This window comes from Octopus sinensis, linkage group LG25 (genome assembly GCF_006345805.1).
Source record: "Octopus sinensis linkage group LG25, ASM634580v1, whole genome shotgun sequence".
Lineage (NCBI taxonomy): Eukaryota > Metazoa > Mollusca > Cephalopoda > Octopoda > Octopodidae > Octopus > Octopus sinensis.
Genome location: NC_043021.1, coordinates 13,929,583 through 13,952,592, shown reverse-complemented (window position 1 = coordinate 13,952,592; position 23,010 = coordinate 13,929,583). Strand labels below are relative to the sequence as shown.

Here is a 23,010-nt window from a genome sequence, read left to right as displayed (position 1 = left end):
GATGAATTAAATATTATATATACAAGCATTTAAACATGAATGTTAATATGAAATATATGAAATCATGAACATTTAATAATATACATTTGTGTGTGTGTATGTATGTATGTATGTATGTATGTATGTGTGTATATATATATATATATATATATATATATATATATATATAGATGAATGTGTGTGTTTAAGCTTGATTAAAATCATAACTGTGTTCCAGTTTTATTGTTTTATAAGACATTTTTCATATTTTCCTCTCAGTTTCTTGTGATTAGTTTGGAATAATAAAGCTGCAAAATTCATATTCAACATTTCCAGATCTTCACAGTTTTTTTTTCCAAGAACTGAAATACATTTGGTGTCTCTGTTGCTTCTTACAAACTGACTGAGTTTTTGTAGATTCAGCCAAAGTTAATTAAGGCAGTTAGGCTTCCACATCAGTAGTTATGTAGATTTTTGTTGTGGTCAAATTTATGTAGATTTCTTTCAATTTTTTTTTTTACCATTAAGTTTTCCTGTCAGTAGGCACCTGTTACATTTTTTTTTTTTTGATGTGTGTATTGCTTGTGTTTATTTTGGCATTGTGTTGTGATATGAGCATGGCATCTGTGATTAATCTTCTATTTTTGTGAGGCACATGGCTTAACGGTTAGGATAATTGGCTCACAATCATAAAGCTGTGAGTTCAATTCCCAGCAACATGTGTCTTTCAGCAAGACACTTTTTTTTCACATTGTTCCAGTCCACTCAGCTGACAAAAATGAGTAGTACCTGTATTTAAAAGGGCCAGCTTTGTTACATTCTTTCTCATGCTGAAACTCCCTGAGAACTATGTTAAGGACACATATGTTTGTGGAGTGCTCAGGTCAGCCATTTACATGTTAATTTCATGAGCAAGCTGTTCCGTTAATCGGATCAACTGGAACCCTTGTCATTGTAACCGACAGAGTGCTAGTTTTGTGAGGAAGTTCATACAATAAGCATGTATTCTCCTCTGATTTTTTTTTTTATCCAACTTTGTTTTGCTGTCTGTGACGTAGTGGGTTGTGATTTGTTCCTTGTAAATGCATGGTAGGTCTAAGAGAAAGTGTTATATTAGTATGTCCAATGTAACAGCTGGAGTCCCGAGGTTCTCCACTTCCAGGTTTACAATTTGTAGATTATGTTGGTCATTAGTAGCTTGTTCTCAGGCTTACATGCTTGTGGTGTGTTATTGATAAAGAAAAGTTTGGTTTGTGTGTTCTGGAAGTAAATCATTAATTTATGATTGAGTGTGATGCATTCTGTGTTCTATTATTACAAGGTTTTTGATTATGTATTTATCTGTTTGATATTTCTTATGCATTTGATTCATATAAATTTTGTGTGTGATTTGTATACATCTGTTCAGCATACACTGTGTGTTTGTTGTATTTGTGCCTGTATTCTTCTCTTGCATCATCTGAAATATCCATTGTTGTAATTAATGCTTGTTTATTCCATGGATTTCTTTCTCTAGTGTTTTGTTTGTGAATGAGAAATTAAATGCTCTTTTTAGGAGTGATTTTACTACTAACATCTTATAGTTGTGTAGGCTTTCTCTAAGCAGCTATATGCATTTGTCTGATTCTTTGGTGTATACTGTAGCAATGTATCTGTTTCTCTTTTCACTAAAAACTGGGTCTTATTTGTATCATTCTGGCTGTTATATTTTAAATACAGAGTTGTTTTCTGAGTCTTCTTTTAGTCTTTCAGTAACCTATAATGTATCCATTACCACAAGAATAAAATATATATAGTTTGTGTATATTATGTACTTATGTTTTGTTATTATTCTGTTCTCTATTGTGAATAAGCAGAATGCCACAAATATAAGTCCTAAAAGCTAACCTATGGGTAGTCCATTTGTTTGCTTGATTAAATTAGTTTACAGGTAGTGAAAAGGTACTTCAGTTGTTCCCATCTTGAGTATATTTTAATACCTAAATTATTATATTTTTTTTGGAGTTCATATACATTCTTCAATATTATTTCTATGGTTTCTGTCACTAGGACGTTAGTGAACAAGCTTTCTACACATATAGAGGAGATGGTATCTGACGTATTGGTTTCTTCTAAAATCTGTATGAATTCCTCAGATGACCTTGTACTATATTTCTCTAGTGTGTATTCTTCATAGGAACTGAATGTGTAGGTATTTGGGATATTATGAACTGGGGGGGAGTTGTTTTGTTTTTGTAGTTTTTATTTTACTGAACTGTATATAAGCACATGGAAAGTAAAGGGATCTTGTTTGTGGTGAAAAGTTTACAAAAATTTGACCCGCCTATAAGAAGTAATGTGGACACCATGTCTGTTTCAATTCTTGCAAATGAAACTGTAAATGTCTGAAATTATTGAATATGCATTGAGGAGCTTTATTTTTCTGAACTAACTACAATAAACTAAGATGAAAATATGAAAAATCTGTAATAAAAACAGATAAAACTGGAGGATAATTGTATTTTTAATGAACCTGTATAAAAGAGCTTTTTTCAATACATACAAATATATATGTGTGTGTGTGTCTGAAAAAGTAGCACACTCTAAAAGTTAGAGCAGTAATGTATTTACATGAAGTTAGATATATGGTCATAGCATGACCAATGGTTTTGCACCCATAAAGCTCTTGGCTTTATAGACGACTTGTCAGATTCTATGCCCTCAATCATAAGAGTCTGAGTCGTCAATTAAGCTAAATGTTTTACGGATGTGAAACCATTGGTCATTCTATGACTGGGCATATATTTAACTTTATGTAAATGTGTATGTATGTATGTATGTATGTATGTATGTATGTAAGTATGTATATATATATATATATATATATATATATATAGATACATACATGCCGACAAACCACATGTGTAACAACAAAAGAAATAGACTTTACAAAACTTAGAATAGCATTGGAATAAAGGATGACATTTAATATGTAACACAAGCATAGAACATGTATGTCTAGTTCTTGGATTTTCCCAGCAGCATCGGATAATTTTTATGATTTACAACTACAGTTCATTAGCTAACATACATGTCTACTAGAGGAAAAAAAAACACTATCAGTGTAACCCCTAAGTATTTAACCCCGCAATATATATGTGTTGTTTTTTTTTTTCATTTTTAATTTTAACTCCATGTAACAATTTTTGCTTTTACTGAAATCTCATAATTAAATCAAGTAGAGTTGTACCCCTTCAACAGGTGAATGGTTTGGTGACCTGGCAATTTTTGTTAGGTTGCACTGACAGTGTTCCTTTCCTGTAATTGACATGTACGACAGCTAACAACCAGTAGCTGTAAATTACAAAAAATGATATCTGACACCGGCAGGAAAATCCATGTACTGGATGTAAGTGTTCCATGCTTGTATGATATATATTTATAAATATATATATATAAAGAGAGAGAGAGATCCAGAGATGTTCAATATAGAAAACACTGTATAGCGCTCAAATCATTTGAACTTAACTCTCAAATCTTAACCAAGTACTAAGTCTGTGAGGTAAAGGATGGGTATATGAGAAATCCAGGTGAGCAGATTTGGAGATAATGATGCAAATAAACAAATGAAACCTTTGGGCTAGATGTAAAAACACAATAGAGAGAAAACAAAGACTGAAGCTATTCAGACAATGAATATTCCTGTATAATTATATAGATATTTATATAATAACAAAGACAGAAAATTAAAGGGAGAAACAGCTGTCAGACCTGTAACAACATACCTTCTCCCCTTAGTTTTCTGTATCTTTGTAACTTTACTCTGTTAATATACAAATATTTATATATTTATACATAAATATTCATTGTCTGAACATTTCCAGTCTTTGTTTTCTCTGTAATTACATGTATACATGTATGTATATCTAGCCTAAGCAGATTCATTTGTTTATTTGCATCATTATCTCTCTCCCTCTCTCTTTCTCTCTCTCTCTCTCTACACACACACACACACATGAACGTATCTGAATATGAAACTTAACATATGTGCACACACATATGTATAATATATAAATATATATATATATATATATATATATATATACACGTGTATACATATTTATGTATATATATATGTGTATACATATATATGTATATATATGTGTGTGTATATATATATATGCATATATTATGTGTGCATATATATATATATATATATATATATTTATATATATATATATATGAAGAAACATTAGAATGTGTGTGTGTGTATAAATGCATTTAAATATAAACAATATATAAGCAAATACATTATATATATATATATATATATATGTACACTTGCGTCAGAAATTAATTAGCACTTCTCAAATTTCTACATTAAATAGGTTAAATCAATTAACCTTATGAGCTGTTCAAAACGTCTTACGCGATGAGAAAACTTAGTATGGTGTGATTTCGGTCCTTGCGAGGCGCTACCTATATCTATTAAACAAAGGAAGATTTGTCTGCATCTGCACTCCAAGTTGTTGCACTGCTATGTCAACATCATAAGGCTGTAGACTCTCAAACTGCTCTGCAAACAAAGTTACGTCATCGTTCTGCGCAACAGTGAACTCGCAACAAAGCAATAGTTCGAGATATAGCCACTAGGTGACAGCACATACCTTGAGTGAAGAGCAAATCAAGGGTGCTAATTAATTTCTGACGGTAGTGTATGTATATACACACGCACAACAATAGTACAGGCTAAGATGTCAGCAAAGTATAAAGCATTAATGTGTTCAATAGCAATGGGTAGTTGTTTCACCTCCATGGCATTTGCAACTTACAGGATATTTCATGTGGAGGTCAACACATCTGTATCCTTATAGTTTATGCCCCCAAAGAATCTGGATAAAGTTGTGAGGGACTCCAGATAAAGTAAATGTCTTGTGAGTTGCAAAGTTGTATTAGGCCATTGATATGTAACTACAATTATATGCAGGGTGTCCCAAAAGTCACTGATGGTTTTCAATTTTTAATAACTTGCTTAACTTTACAAATAAATGCACGAAATTTTGATACAATATAAAGAACATAATGGAAATGAATATGCACAAGTCAAATTTTGCAACACCACTACATCACATATGAAAAATGACATCACTTAAATGGCAGCCATTTCCGGCTTTGTATGCCTGTGTTCTTTCCAAAACTTGCACCATAACACCCTCAAGAATTTCAGACCCTACTTCTCTGATTTCTCTATTGATGTTCTCCTTCAGTTGCACCAGGGTCTCCAGTTTGTTGACATAAACCCTCTCTTTCAGGTATCCATGGCTGAGACCTTTTTGCACCTGGCCATTCTAAGTAGACCTCACACATGGTTCCAGCAAAACGGGGGCAACTGTTCATACCACACGAGAAACAATGCAGTTGCTACAGCAGTGCTTTGGAGAGAGAATAATCTCCCACTATGGCAATGTCAACTGGCCTTCATTTTCCTCACACTTGACTAGCCTGGATTTTTTTCTTCTGGGGATATCTGAAGGAGAGGGTTTGTGTCAACAAACCATAGACCCTGGTGCAACTGAAGGAGAACATCAATAGAGAAATCAGAGAAGTAGGGTCTGAAACTCTTGAGGGTGTTATGGTGCAATTTTTGAAAAGAGCAAGGGTGTGTGAAGCTGAAATGGCTGCCATTTAAGCAATGTAATTTTTCATATGTGATGTAGTGGTGTTTCAAAATTTGACTTGTGCATATTAATTTCCATTATGTTTATTATATTGTATCGAAATTTCATGCATGCATTTGTAAAGTTAAGGAAGTTATTAGAAGTTGAAACCCATCAGTGACTTTTGGGACAACCTATATATATATATATACACACACACACACATACATACACACACGTGTATATATGTGTGTTTTATGAGTACATTTAGATGATTAGATGAACATTTAAATATAATTTATGTGTATGTGGATATATATATGTATAAAGAGATAGGTATATACAGGTACATACAACCATTTATATTTGTGTGTGTGTATGTATATGTATAAATATATATGCCTATATATATATATATTATATATATATATATATATATATATATATATATATATATATATATACATGCCTATGATGTGTGTGTTGTGTGTATTATATATGTCACTGATACATACATTACAACGATTGTAAATTTTTCCTTGTTATTTTTAATATTCCCATTCTTAAGCTTTCTCACATCTGTAAAATTCTTCAACCGTCCCTACCAAAAATATACTTCCTCCATTGCTACCGGTCACAACCAATAGCTATTTGTATGTGGCTGTTCCTTCAGGTCACTGGTGGAATTTGAACTCAGGATACAAAGCCAAAAGCACAAATTTTTGAGATAGGTTACTTCAATTAGATCACTCTCAATACTCCAGCTGCAAATTTTTGTCAGATTCAGAGAGACAAAGAGCAGAATTGTTCCCTTAAAAAGAGATGTCTCTAAGTACAGCAATGTCACTCCCTACTTCATTAATTAAGCTTCTCGTGCTGCTGTTTCATAAACTAAATTAAAAACAAAACTAAAAAATTGCCTGAATGAAATCTTGGCACTAGGTGTGACTGATCACAGGTAATAAGCTTTAAACTTCTACTCTCTCAACTGGTGGTAAGTCCATTATTGGTTTCAGTAATTGGATGGCAGCCATGCTAAGGTATCACTGAGGGAATTTTTGTCAGTGATGCATTAACCCCAGCACTTTGTCTGAAACTTATGTTCTCAACCATGGATGAAGAATAATGGCAACGCTTAACAATCATGAAGGGATATGGCCAAAAGTAGACTACTACCCAAGTCATGTATTTTCATTAATTTTAAGTGGACCATCTGAGCTGACAATGGCCTTGGTTATTGGAAATTATCAGGTGTAGATATGGCCAAATGGTTAAGGTGTTTGCTTTACAGTCATTAGTTCAAAGGTTCAATCTTACTGTATGGTACCCTGTTTTCTTCAATAGCTTTGCATGTGACATTGGGTAAATGGAACAAAGTGTGCAGGCTGAACCAAAGAATCAGCCTTGTGCTACTGATTTTGCTTAAGGATTATGTTAAAGAGTGTATAAATGTGTGTGGTATACTCAGCCACTTATGCTATTGATACAATGAGTAGATAGTTCCCTTGATTTGAACTGCAATACTGATAGACAAAAATGACAGTTAATATGTCTCTCTCTCCTTTTCTCCCATCTTCACCTGCTCTCTGCCTTCCTCCTCATCTGTCTCCCCCCACCTCTCTGCCTTCCTTCCCATCTCACCTCTCACTCTCTGTGCCATGCAAAGGAGTCAGTGCTCAAGGACCTCCAAGTAAAGGAGATAAATTCAAGATTACTTTTTTCCGAGAAAGATACAGCAGTGGTTCCCTGTCACCTTCTGCTGGATTATTTAGTTTTCTCTGCAAGTATCGTGCTCACTCAGGCTTACCCTTGGGGCACAGGGGTCTGTTTAATGCTTAGGCAAGGTGATTGGTTACCACAACATTCAAAGCATATCCATACACCAGTAGATCTATGTAACACATCCAGGGACCAGCTCTACTCTGAATCCTTTATACCAAAGCCACAGGACCATTTTCTGCTATTTCACCCATGTGGGGCTTTTGACAGACACTACCACCCATAGCCAAGGTAGATCTAGAAATAGGGGTGATTAAAGGGTAGCTTTATACTCTCCAAAACTTAAAATCCCAAGCTAAAGCTCACCACTGGATGTTATTTAAAGTTTTTCCCACTTACAGAAGTTAAAGTCAAATTTTAGTTTGTAATCACTTATCATGGGGGGTGCATGGCCTAGTAGCTAGGATGTTGCACTCAGCTACAAAGTTATGGTTTCAATTACCTGATCAGGTGGTGCATTGTATTCTTGACAAAAACACTTCATTTCACTTTGTTCCAGTTCATTAAATTGCAAATAAGCCCTGCAGTGGACTGGTGTCCTGTCCATGAGGAAGGTTGTCATCTCAGTTGCTCATACCCCATGGAGACCAGGTATTCAACGCTATCAGTCCTACGACATGAGACAGTTATATCCTGGGGTTTTTGATGATGATGATGTAATCAACTAATTCTCTCCTACTAGAATTACAGGCTTTGTGCCAAAAATTGATACAATTCTTATTATCTCCCTTCTTTAACAGCTGTGCAACAGTTATCTTGTGATCTCTCAATCCCTTATTCTTCACTATTCCCAATCTATCTATCTATCCAGTACCATCAGAAAACATTACTCTCCAACAAATAGTACTACTGAAACAATAGACTTTCTCCTCCCCTTTTCCCCTCACAACAAACCAATTTATTTCACTAATTAACAGCTTATATCTCCCAAATTGTTGACACAGTTCAACACCTGTTTTTTTCCCCCAGATTCTTCTGCTTACTATAAACAACATAGCAGAATGAAGTTTGCTTTGTGACCATGTAAGTTCAAGTTCCATCCCACTGCATAGGACTTTGAGCAATTATCTACTACCACTGCCAATGGCTTGTGAAGCTGGTTGACAAATTGTGTGTGTGTTTATTTATCAAGCTTTTACAAGAGGGGTGAAAGTGAATTTTAAACTTCTAATGAAGACTAGCAGGTCAAAACTTTGAAGTCACTGTCATCCTTCATCTTGTAGAAGTATAATAAATATATTGTCTACAGAAGAAAAATTTAATTCTTCAATTTAATGTTGAATTGTTTTTATATAAACTTGCAAAAAAAGTAAAACATTTATAGTGTGTGTGTGTATGTATCTATCTATATATATATATATAATGTTGTGATGAGTCACAACACCCCCTTGTGAGAAATAGACTGGATTAAGTGATGATAAATAGTAGCGGTCAGAGTGAAGTTTGTGTGTTACTTTGAGTTGAGTTTGCAGTGAAGTTGGAAGGTGTCGGATGGTTAGTTTGTTTGGAATATTGATTGCTGGATTGTTACATTGTTATTATGGTTGCATCGTTATCTTGTTCATTGTTACAATGTACCTGGACCATCCGTCACAATATCATGGCAGTAACATGACGTTAGAGATGGAGGAAAAACTATATATACATACATTTACTTATATATATACACATACATTTATATATATAAATATATATATATATATATATATATATATATATATATATATATATATATTTGTGAAGTATGACAAATGACTTATTAATCATTAACAACAAAAGTCAATGGTGATAATATCAAGGATAAGAAATGAACATTAATAATAGCAAAAACAATATAAACAACAACATCAACAATTTCAAGACAGAATTTTTGGGGGTGGAGGTAAGGTCTTTTATATCAAACACTAGAATATTACTGGTATTTTATTTTATTAACCTTAGACATAAGCAAGAACTGTCGCAAGTCATAGGAACACATAGGGTCAGTTATTTGGTTTTCACAGCATATAAGTGATCAAGATGACACCCCATCCTGAACTGGGTGCTGGTCCATTGCAGAGTCACTCATTTACAGCTGAGCAGACTGAAGCAGTGGGAAATTCCCAGTCTGGGAATTGAAACCACAATCTTGTAATCATGAGTGCAACACTTGAACCATTGGGTCATGCAGCCTCACATTAAACTTAAGAAGAATGTCAGACAAAATTCAATCTTAGAACTCAGTCCGAATTACGAACATTGCCAGATAGTTAAGGGGTTGGCTTTACAAATATGTGGTTTGGGGTTCAATATCCCACTTGTGATGAATGTTGAGAAAGTCTTATACCATAGTCTTGAAACCAAAGCAATTTTTAGAGGAATTTGGCAAATAAAAACTATGTGGAAGCTTGTCATGGGAATTGTTCCTGTTTTTTGTTGGTAGACTAAGCACTTGACCCAGTTTAACCCTTTAGCATACAGATTACTCTGTCAAATGTAATGCTTATAGATTCTCACTGTTTTGAATTAATCATGCATTAACTTGTAGCTTGGAGATTTCAATGCTGTGATTGTTTAACTTTTAGAATGACATTGTAGGGTCAGTGGGATAGGCAAAATCTGGTTGGTTTGAACATGAAACAGATAGATATGTTTGGAATGGATATAGCTGGTTTAAATGCTCATGGATCAATACTACCAAATTCGGTGCAGAGTAAATACCACAACGAACTTTACAGATGAGGAAGTGGGAAACAAGGTAGACTCGAACCAAACATGTATTTGTATCTATTTTGCAATTTACAAACAACAGTCTAGCTGACGACAAACTTCCAACTAGATCATTGCATTCCAAGAAGTGTCTGTAACTCAATGCAGAGTAACTATCACAAAAGACTTTACTTGATGAGCACTGCTTTATATTTTTCTCGTTGTTCACACCAATGTGTACATGTTTCACTGATATACATAAGAATTCCTGTTGCCAACCTTCACCTTTTCCCGAAGGCCAGTCATGTTTTCATGGAAGATTGGACATGAAGGCTACTGCTTGTATGAATGTGATGCTCATTTACAACTATTGTGTCGCATCAAGAGAAGGAGATACAGGTACCCATCCATGCACATATCATAAATGATGCTTGTCCATGCAGTGGGACTGAACCTGAAATCATGTGGTTAGGAAGTGAACTTCTTAACCATACAGCCGTGACTCCACCTATATATATATCATTCTGTATAATTTGATATGTCGTAGCTTAACAGGGTAATACCACATGTGGAAGACTGAGCATGATGCATTCTTTTTCTCTACAATCCAGACTGTTGTTGAGCATCTATAAGTTCCATCATAGTTTATTTTTTAGCTCAGTTCAGCCCTGATCAGGTAGATTGATGGTCAAAAGTGTTCCAGCCATGATCAACCTGTTTTTTGGGGTTTTTTTTGCTTTTATATTTAGATATAGTATATCTAGGACTATATTATCCAATGAGTACTTCTATTTCTAAGATGGGGTGTAATTTGAGGGTGATTTTGCTACTGGAATGAAATAGTTATGTTAATGTCATTATTAACAACAGTATATATATATATATACACACACATATACATATAAATATGCATATATATATATATATATATATATATATACACACACACACATATATTGGGTCATCTCATAAATAATGCTCCATCCGATTATCATTTATTCTGTAGTCTTCAAAATCATTTGGATGGAAAAAATATGAATTCTGTAGATGAGATCAGAACAGTACTGGAGGAGTATTTTTCATCATGGACAAGTGTATTTTGGAAGAGGGACTTGCAAGTCTACCAGATAGAAGAGCATTGTAAAAAAGAATTTTATTTATCTTAACTTTGAAAAACAAATAAAGTATTAAAAAAACCCGCATTATTTATGGGACAACCCAATAAATACACAAATATATAAAGATGTTTTTTTAACTAAAAATGATTAATTATATAATAAAGAAAAAAGACATATTCTGTTAGGAAGAGGTTTTCATATTGTGTGTGTAAGAGCTTTTGCTATCAGGTTTTACAAACAAGTGTTACAGGGTTTTACCCCATAAACAGACAATACAACAGCTTGCTTCCAAAATATTAATTTCATATTTCTTTTTAAAGATTTTTTTATATATTTAATAATTTTTTATTTCAAGAAAATTTTTCTTCAAATATTGAGACTGTATCAAGTACTTTTTGCAAAATCATTATGGTTCTGGGTTCAATCCCACTGCATGGCACCTTGGGCAAGTGTCTTCTACTATAGCCTCAGGCTGACTAAAGCCTTGTGAGTGGATTTGGTAGACAGAAACTGAAAGAAGCCCATCGTGTGTGTGTGTGTGTGTATATATATATATATGCATGTGTGTGTATATGTTTGTGTCCCCCCCCCCTAACATCACTTGACAAACAATGCTGGTGTGTTTACATGCCTGTACCTTAGCAGTTCGGCAAAAGAGACCAATAGAATAAGTACTAGATTTACAAAGAATAAGTCCTGGGGTTGATTTGCTCTTACTAACGTCCTCTTACTAATGGAGGTAAAAATACAGTCTTGGTCACTTTTAGGACTCCCACCATCAAACTGACTTAGACTGTATATTTACCTCCATCAGTAAAGAGGCTACATGCTTCCAGCCAGAAGGCTTTTTGGACACATTTACTTCACTATTGTCAAGTGCAATAGTAGATGAGAAACCACTGGTTATATGCCATAATTCAGAATAGACTTCTTGAATACATAAAATGTAACTGCTTGAAATTTCTTGATAGTGTTCTTCTTTCCTGACTCATAGACAACTAACAGATTTTATTATATATACAGGGTGGGCCAAAAGTCATGCACAAAAATTCAATATGCTCTAGAACAAAAACTTCCTTCAGATTTTCTAAAATTCAATAAAACAAATAAAATAATGATGAATACACATGTACTTGTACATGATGAACAAACGTGAATAACTAATGATAATGCTGTATAAATAAAATGTCAAATGCATTGGTGCATGACTTTTGGCCCACACTGTATACATTAATAGTTCACATGAAGCAATGTCTGATATATATTTGTTTTGTTTCATAAAGTTAAAACAAGATAAGTCATAATAATAATACAGATCAATAGTTTGTACTTATACCCTGCATTTCAATATTCCAGGGAGAAAATTTCCCGAAGAAGAGGCCCTAATTCTGGAATACATGGTACCAATACAATCCATTGATAAGTACTGTTTTTAAAACTTGCATTGTTTTTATTAAGAAAATGAAATAATTAAAAACACACACATAAAAGGAATGATTAACAGTCTTTTTTTTTTTTTACAAGGGAATTAAAATACAAATGGGTAAAGCAAAAATAGTTCATTCAAAATAGATTTCAAATCGGATCAAACCAGTTTAAACTGAACCAAAGACTTCACATTTCATATGTTTTATTTGTTAATTTTTATTCACATAAAATATTTCATCCAATTTTATAAATTATAATTATTATTTGAAAAATTTTTTCTTCACTTTCTTCTTTCAAATTTATCATAGACACATGTATACATTCATCATAGTCATATACACACACATATATATATATATATATAGTATGCATAATTTCATTATATATATATATATATGCATATATATGGATTTATATACACATTCACTACATGTACATTACATATATGCATCTATCATTATATTTATAATGTATATCTACATATATGTAGATACACACGCAATCATACATATAGTAACACACAAACACATACGCATGCATTCATTATGAATGTGTGTGTGTATATGTAAACTTACTTGGAAATAGATGTGTGTCATTCAATTAAATAATAATATATGTGTATATATATATGCATGTATGAGTACAGGATGTCATGAAGTACAAAAACAAACGAGTTGAATACGCAACCAACGAGAGAAAAAATATTGGAAACTGGACAAGTAACACAAAGAACGACCCTTCATCAGTTATCGGCTGTCTATCTACTCCTCATTTCAAGCATTCAACGACAATATGAGTCTTTGAAGACAGTTGGGTTGTTCTTTGTATTACTTGTTCTGTTTTCCAACATGAATTATGAAAACAAATGAGTTGATTATGCAAACAGTGAGAGAGAAAAAAATGGAAAACAGGACAAGTAACACAAAGAACGACCCAACTGTCTCCAAAGACTCATATTGTTGTTGAATGCTCAAAATGAGGGGTAGATAGACAGCTGACAACTGATGAAGGGTTGTTCTTTGTGTTACTTGTCCTGTTTTCCATTTTTTCTCTCGTTTGCATATTCAACTTTGTTTTCATACTTCATGTTGTTTACAGTTGGTGACATCCTGTACCTATATATGCATATATGTATATATATATTATCATTATATATATACATACACACACACACTCTCTTCGTACACAAATTTGGGTATATCCATATATTCACACACATACACCTCTTCATTTGCTTATTTAGCTATACACACATATATATATATATATACAGAAGCATATATGCATTTCTGTATACTAATTCTAATATATGTGTGTGTGTGCACGTATGTATGTGTGTGTGTGTGTATATATATATATACACATATATATAAAACAAAATGTCAATGATTTTTTTCTAAAACAAAGTTTCAACTGTTAAACTTAGTCTTGTCTCTCTCTATCAACATCTCCATCTCTCTCACTCATGTTCTCCATAAGTTTACCTGCTTGCTCTCCAAGTCTTCTTTTCCTGTACTCGTTGTTGAGGCTGTTCTTTTTGTTTTTATTTTGAGAAAAGATTGAAGGAGGGGAAGGATTTCTTCAATTAAAAACCTTTTTTTTTTTTACTTTATATTATTTTTAAATGACCCCTTTTCTTCTTAAAAAATGCCCAATCCCCCCCCACCACCAATCCCACTGCATGGAATTCCTTAAAAAAAAGAAGCAAATTTAACTTGTCAATAATCAGGTTATGGGAGGGTGTTTTACTCAGATATTCTTGCTTATCCAGAAGGATTTGATATTGGGGAAGAGGTAAGGATTCTCTGCTGGAAATCAATTGGTGGTGGGTGGGTGGATAGATAGAGGATGCTCTCCTCTGTTAAAAAAAAAAGTGGTGCAGATTGTAGAGTATTTGTATGCAAGACCACAATTATGTGTGTGTGTGTGTGTGTATATGTGTATATATATATATATATATATATATATATATATATATATATATTATATATATATATATATATATATATATATATATATGTGTGTGTGGGTGTCTTTTCAGAACATTGTCTGGTTTAAAACAATCACATCAGATGCCATGATGGTGCTAAGGTGTAGGTGCAGGAGGTGGTCAAACTCTGCATAAGGAATAGACAACCACCATATATATATATATCTACATTTGAGGGGATAATTATAGTCCAGGCTATCACCTCAATAACACTTCATGTAAGAACCTGGTTCGTATTGTATTCAGTTAACTGAATAAACATCAGTTAAACTCCAATAGATTATGAACGGAAGTCTTTCATAAATCCAACAGGCATAAAATATGCTTCGCAGAGCGAATAATGATATATATAATTAAAATGAAAAAGAGATAAAATTCAAATTGATGTTACAATTGTTTAGAGTAAATGAACATTTTTTATTCTATACAACATTTATATATGTTGCATAGAATAAAAATGTTCAATTACTAAAACAATTGTAACATCAATTTGAATTTTATCTCTCCTTCGTTTTAATTATAAACTAATGCATTCTGTATATGCTCATTCGTTATTGATCACTGAATATTAACTTCAAGAATGTTTCCACATAAATTTTCTTCTAGTAGATATTTGGCTGACATAATTTAAAGTAGTGTGCAATAAGGAAAGGGAAGAATTCATTTAGTGTTGTAGGGAGGGGTTATTTTCTGGGGGTTTTTTTCAAGCTTGTCGTTAGAATTTACTTTTTAATTATAGTCTTGATTCCCCCCACCCCAGATTTGTATTTTATTTATATTGGTAATTTCATGCAACATAATCCTGCCACACACACACACAGAAATTTGTGTGTATGAGAATGTGACTATACAATACAGAATGTAATATGTGTATATTTATTTATATATATACACAAAACTATATACATGCATATGACATTTACATAGATACACATACACACAGAAATCTCTGTGTGTGTGTGTGTGATTATACAATACATATAGACAACAGAAAGCAATAGGCATTCATTTATATATACAAACACAACTATACACATATGTATGACAAGTACAAACATTCACATACATACATTTATGCACACAATCATACAACTTAGTAGCCCCAAAACGTACATTAGCAACACAGGGATATATAGATGTGGGGGAGGGGGTATAATACAAGAAAAATATATACATAGGAGGTAGGGAGAGGAGAAAGACAGCTGCCATAAGAGACAGAAGTTGCAGAGGGCAGGGAAGGCTCAGCATTAGGTGTTTGTTTAGTTTCTCTCTAATGGAAGATAATTTCAATACAGCAAGAATTTATCTTATCCACTATTTAGTACATAGCCCTCTTTGTTGTCCACATTCTTAATACTAGCGTGTGTATATATAATCATTTTACTCGTTTCAGTCATTAGACTGCAGCTATGCTGGAGTACCACCTCAAAGAATTTAGTTCAACAAATCAACCTCAGTACTTATTTTTTTAAAGGCTGATGAAGGAACATAAACCAACATTGGTTGTCAGGAAGTGGTAGACACACACATACAAATGGCTTCTTCCAGTTTCTATTTACCAAATCTATTCACAAGGCTTTTGTTGGTCTGATGAAGACACTTGCCAAGGATGACACACAGTGAAACTGAACCCAGAACCATGTGGTTGGCCCAGGGTGAGATGGAGTTCAGTTGATGAAGTCAATTGTAGGAGGATGACAGGTAAATTTCACTGTAGAAAACTTTCAACTTAGTATCTAATTTTGCCAATCACCCAATAATAATAATCCTTTCTACTATAGACACAAGGCCTGAAATATTGAGAGAGGTGGAGGATAATTGGTACTTAATTTATCAACCCAGAAAGCCAAAGTTGACCTTGGTGGAATTTGAACTCAGAATGTATAGACAGACAAAATAACACTAAGGATTTCACCTGGCGTGCTAACATTTCTACCAGCTCACTGCCTTCTATAATAATAATAATAATCCTTTCAAACTTTTGGCACAAAGCCAGCAGTTTTAAGAGGAGTTGTTGATTACATTGGCCCCCAAAACTTAACTGGAAGGGAAAGGTAAAGTTGACCTTGGTAGCATTTGAACTCGGAACATCTAAAGTGATGCCGCTAAGTCTTTTGTCTAATGCGCAAACAACTCTACCAGCTTGCTATCATAATAGTAATAATAACAATAATCCTTTCTAATATAGGCACAAGGCCTGAAATTTTGTGGGAGGGAGCTAGTTGATTACATCGACCCCTGTGCTTAAGGATGAAAGGCAAAGCTGACCTTCACAGAATTTGACCTCGGAACATAAGGAGGGAAGAAATACTGTTAAGCAGTTTGTCTGGTGTGCTAATGATTCTGCCAGCTTGCTGCTTTAGCAATAATAATAGGGTGTATATAGAGTGTCAATAATAGTTGGTGCCTTAGGTATAATAAGCAAAGAGATTAAAAACTGGTTGAAAAAGACAGGCATAAAAATGAAAACAGAGCACATCCAGAAAACAGCATCACTTGGCATTGCAAAGAGTCTCTGCAAAGCCGTCAAGACTTGAATAGAATATACCATCTTAGTTCACAGTGAAGAGAACAGCTGGTACATTAATGACATCAGAAATAATAATGATGGTTTCAAATCTTGACACATGGCCAACAGTTATGGATAGGAGGGGGAGGTTGATTACATCGCCCCCCCCCCCCCCCCAGTACTTCACTGGTATTTATTTTATCGACTCTGAAAGGATGAAAGGCAAAGTCGACCTTTGCAGAAATTGAACTCAGAATGTAAAAACACTGGAAGAAATACTTCTGAGCATTTTGTCCAATGTGCTAAACAATTCTGCCAGCACACCACCTTAAATATAACAATAATAATCTTTTCTACTATAAGCACAAGGCCTGAAGTTTTTTGGGGAGGGGGACTAGGTGATAACATTGACCCCAGTATTCAACTGGTACTTATTCTATTGACCCCCAAAGGGATGAAAGCAGAGTTGATCTCTGTGGAATTTGAACGCAGAACATAAAGCCAGACAAAATGCCACTAAGCCCTTTGCTTAGCTTGCTAACGATTCTGCCAGTTCACTACCTTAATAATCCTTTCTACTATAGGCACAAGGCCTGAAATTTGGAGGGAGGGGACTAGTCAATTACACCAACCCCAGTACTCAATTTATTAACCCTGAAAGGATGAAAGGCAAAGTTGACCTTGGCGGAATTTGAACCCAGAACGTAGCAACAGATGAAATACTGCTAAGCATTTTGCCCAGCATGCTAATGATTCTGCCAGCTTGCTGCCTTCAGCCTTAGTAATAATGATAATAATATTTTCTTATAAATGGTAAGGAACAGTCAATTATATGAGCCCAATACCTGATTAGTACTTCATTTTATCAACCCTGGAAGGATAAAAAGTAAAGTTGACCCTCAGCTGATTTGAACTCAGAACATAAAAAGCCACAACAAACACCACAAGGTATTATTTCAATTCTATCAATCCACTCACACAGCAAAACAATCAAAGGTACAATCATACAAAATGATTGAATAGTAAACAGATTGACACAGGGACAAACAGACAGAGGGACAAGCAGTCAGACAGACAGACATGAGAAGAGACACAGACAGACAGAGGTGGTCAAACATAATAGTTAAAACATAACAAAACAAAACATAGCATTGTTTTCGAGGTAACCATGTAACCAAGTAGGTTGCCTGCCTGACAGCAAGCCACTGGGTTGTCGGACAGACGTAGGAATATTCAGTGCAGATAACGGGTGCAATCCTCATTGAAGTGTGTAGAGGAGCGCAGATAGACGTGATAGATGAGGACACAAAGAAAGACTAGCTAAGACCAAAGGCCAGACCAATCAAAAGACCTAGTAACAAAATTACGACGACGATAATGATGATTTTTTTCTGAAAATAAAATAAAACAAAATAAAATAAAATATAAACAAAGCAGGTGACTTTTAAAATACATACTGTGTGTGTGTGTGTTTGTGCATTTGTGTATATGTATGGTATGAGAATGTATGTATATGGGTGACTTTGGTGTGTATGTTTGTTTATGCAGGGAGCATGTGTGGGTATATACATGTATGTGTGTGGGTACATTTGCATGATTAATTTTATATTTAATGCACAACATACATTGCATACAATATATGTATGCATGAATTTTTATAAAAGAAACAAGCTTTCCATCATGTATTCATGTGTGTGTGTGTGTGTGTGTATAGGTTAAAGTAGTGAGGTAAGGCTAACAAATTAGGCAAGACATGATAAGGACAATTTGTTATGCAGCTAAATTAAATCAAATTAAATGTCTTTGTTAAGTCTTGCCTAGTTGTTTGCCTTTCCTCACTACTTTAACCTACCAACTCAAGGGGAAGCCACTTCTAGCAGTTCTTTGAACAAGACAATCACATACCACAACTTCAATTGCTGTTCAAACCGGAATTTTAGAGGCACACCTATTTGAGCACTCAGAAATCATACCTATTAGTTTGAGCCACCTTGACAAAAACTCCTCCTACCCTTTGTATGCATGTGCATATATATATATATATATATATATATATATATATATATATATAAAGACTTAATTTGTTATGAATAAAATATCTGATAATTTACATAAAATTGTCTGTATAAGTGTACATGCATGTAAATGTCTGCATTTGAGTATATGTACGTATATACATATATGGATGTGTGTGGATGTTGGCAAGCATTTAACCCCAGGTCAACTGAAATCAAGCAGGCCTACAACCAGTCATTCCAATCATGGTTATGTGATCTTTTCACATATCCAGGAGTTAGTTATGTGTCCATCCTTTTGTTAAGACACAAGGTTACAGTTCTAAGGAGATTTGGCTCTTATTTCTACCAATGCTGAGCATTAATGTAGAGACTTCTCTCGTTTACTCATCTGTGTGTATGTGTGTACTGTGTTTATTGCGTATGAATGGGTGTGTATGTGTGTACTGTGTTTATTGCGTATGAATGGGTGTGTATGTTGTGTCTGTGTGCATGTGTGAGCAATTGTATACTGTGCTGTGTGCATGCATATGTGAGTGGATGTGTGTGCATGTATTTATATATATAGCATACAACATCAATTACAACAATTACATGCAACATTGAAAATAGGTGAAAATAAATGGAAAAAAATATTTAAATCTAAATGAAAAAAAATTAAATATAAAGACATTTCTAAATTATTATGAGAGAGAGACTGAAGTAGGAAGAGGCAGATAGAAAAATAGATACATAGATTGATGGACAGACAAAATATTTACCAATGATTACATAAAATTTTGAAACATTAATTAGTAAGTTAGTTAATTAACAATTAAAATATAGAATTATTAGGTTAATTCACTATTCTCCCTTCCCACTACAGTTTGCATTCATTTTTCAATAAGTGTGTGTGTGTGCATGCAGTTATGCCACGTAGTTAAGAAGTCTGCTTTGAAACTAAATAGTTTGGGGGTTACCCCCACTGCATGGACATTGTCAGTTGGTATCTCTGACTACAGCCATGGATAGAGAAATGCCTCGAGAAAAATCTAGCAGCTAGAAACTGCAGTTTATGAACAATTTTTCAAACATAAAACGTCTTGAATATCAGTACAGTGTTCTGTCTGTTGCTCCACTGATCCTGCAAATACAGTATCTTCATGATAATAATCCTTTCTAATAAAGGCACAAAGCCTGAAATTTTGGGGGAGGGGGCTAGTTGATTACATCAACCCCATTGCTTTACTGGTACTTAATTTATTGACCCTGAAAAGATGAAAGTCAAAGTCAACCTTGGCAGAATTTGAACTCAGAACATCAAGGCAGACGAAATGCTGCTAAGCATTTTGTCCGGCATGCTTAATAATAATAATAATAATAATAATCCTTTCTACTGGAGGCACAAGGCCTCAAATTTGGGGGAAGGGGTTAAATTGATTACATCGACCCTAGTGCATAACTGGTACTTATTTAATTGACTCCGAAAAGATGAAAGGCAAAATTGACTTTGGCAGAATAATAATAATAATTCTTGCACATGCTGGCACAAGGCCTGAAATCACGAAGAAAGGGGTTAGTTAAATTAAATCAACTCTGCTACTTGATTGATACTTTCTTCTATTGACATTGAAAGGATGAGAAGCAAAGCTGACCCTGGCAGGATTTGATCTCAAAACATGAAGAGCCAGAAGAAATAGTAGCAAGAGTCTGCCTAATACTCTAATGGTTCTGCCAATCTACTGCCTTTGTTGTTTCTAAGAATGGCACAAGACAATGAATTTGGGAAAGGAGTTTGTTGATTAAATCAACCCTATTACTTGCTGGTACCTTATTTTATCAAGCCTTGAGGAATGAAGGTCAAAACTGACCTTTCAGAGTGTAAGGGGCTGGAAAAAATACAAGTCATCTTGTCTCACACTAAATATTCTGCTGACTTATGACCCTAATAATAATAATGAGTCAATAGATATGACTGGATAACTTGGGAGGTTAAAAAGTCGTGGTCACTGAAAAAGGTGATAGTAAAACCACTTTTTGTTGGAGCCCTAGGAACAGTAAGTCAAGATCTTGAAAAGTTCATTAAACATAAAGAGGTTGTAATACAGATGGTGCACTTGCAGAAGACACCTGTATTTGGAACAGTTCAATTACTCTGGAAGGTGCTTGAAATATAAAGGGTTACTTCAGTGCACTGGTAGCTAACACCTTAATACATCTCCATCATTAGAAGCTGAGCAAAAGAGAAATAATAATAATAATAATAATAATAATCCATTTGACTGTAAGCACAAGACCAGCAATTCTGGAGGAAGGGGGCTAAGTCGATTACATCAACCCCAGTACTCAACTGGTACTTATTTTATCGACTCTGAAAGATTGAAAAGCAAAGTCAACCTTGGTGGATTTTGAACTTAGAACACAAGACTGGACAAACTGCTGCTGTTTTGTCCAGCATGCTAACAGCTCTGCCAGCTTGCTGCCTTAATAACTGCTTCAAAGTTTGGCACAAGGTCAACAATTTTAAAGGGGAGGAGAGGGAAGGTGATTATATCAATCCCCCAGTGACCGACTGGTACTTTATATTGCCGATGAAAGGTGAAGTCAACCTCAGTGGGATTTGAACTGAGGATGTGAAGGACTAGAAGAAATACTGCAAGATGTTTTGTCTGTCACTCTAATGATTCTACTAAACTATTACTATAATAATAATAATAATAATAATAATAATATATTAAAGAAAAACAACAAAAAGTGTTCAACAAAAGCAACAACAATGAGAACAACAACAACAATTAGCAGCAAATATCAAACCAGAAGTGCAACACTAAACAAGTAGAAATAATTAAAAGTCTGAGATGAGTTATGGTCAATAAATTTGTAAATTTCCAAACTAATTGACCTCGGTTTTTATAGTGTATATTTACAATATTTATATCTACACCCCTCGTAATCTACACCCACCTCATTATATATATCTACACTATAGCACCCATCATTATAATATTTATATTCACACTATGCCCCCACCCCCCACCATTATAATATATCTACACCACCTCATTATACAGGGATGGTCAAAACTCATCTGACAATAAATCAAAACCATTTAATTCCAAGATTAAAACAAAAAATTATTTTATGAGACTTCACTAATAAATAGACAAATGTTGTAAAAAAAAAACTGATTTTAACTCACAACATTCAATTAATAAACATTCATGATTGGAATGAATAAATAAAATTGAATATTAGGTATTTATGGAATTTTGATTTACTGTCGGCTGACTTTTGGCCAACCCAGTATATCTACACTTTATTCTTTTGTTATGATATTTACATCAGCACTATAATCACCTATTGCAATCTGATGTGTTATTCATTAATACAAAAACTGGTTCCTGATCTTTTTATCTAAACCAAGTAGAATGGTCAGCAGTCAGGATCATTAGTACTTTTAATAAGAAAACAAAAACTTCTTAGTTTAGCAGCCTAGACGTACATCAAGGAATAAGACAACCATCATTTATTCCTCTTCTTCATAATTATTCCTGGGTGAGTCACAGGAGCAGAATCCACAGGTACCTCAAGATACAATCAAAAGGAACCATCGTGACACATTCTAGCTGGATTCCCGAGCATGACCAGTTGAAGCTATGGATATTATCCAACCAACTTGTTCTTGATCTACCCCTAGTTCTCCTGCCTGTTGGTTCAGCTTGAAGAATTTGTTTTGCAATTCTTTGCTGCAATATTCTAATGGCATGTTCATGGTACTGGAGTTGTGACCTCTCCAAGCAGAGAAATAGCAGCTTGATATGGAGAGACTCCCTGATCTCTGAACTATACTTGAGTAATGTTAGTCCAGAGATCCTTTGGAGGAACCCCA

At 34.1% G+C, this 23,010-nt stretch overlaps 1 protein-coding gene across 3 annotated transcripts in view; it reads right to left on the bottom strand.

The window, feature by feature from the left end:
* LOC115224208 (syntaxin) overlaps positions 1-23,010 on the bottom strand; it is a 302,859-nt gene that overhangs the window by 448 nt on the left and 279,401 nt on the right. The window contains exon 10 of one of the 3 annotated variants that reach the window (XM_029794985.2): positions 17,832-18,518. The exons of the other annotated variants lie outside the window; for them this stretch is intronic. Within the exon in view, the coding sequence (XP_029650845.1) occupies positions 18,444-18,518 (75 nt within the window). The 3' untranslated portion in view covers positions 17,832-18,443. Of the gene's footprint in view, positions 1-17,831; positions 18,519-23,010 lie in introns of those variants that run through there. 3 annotated transcript variants of the gene reach the window in all.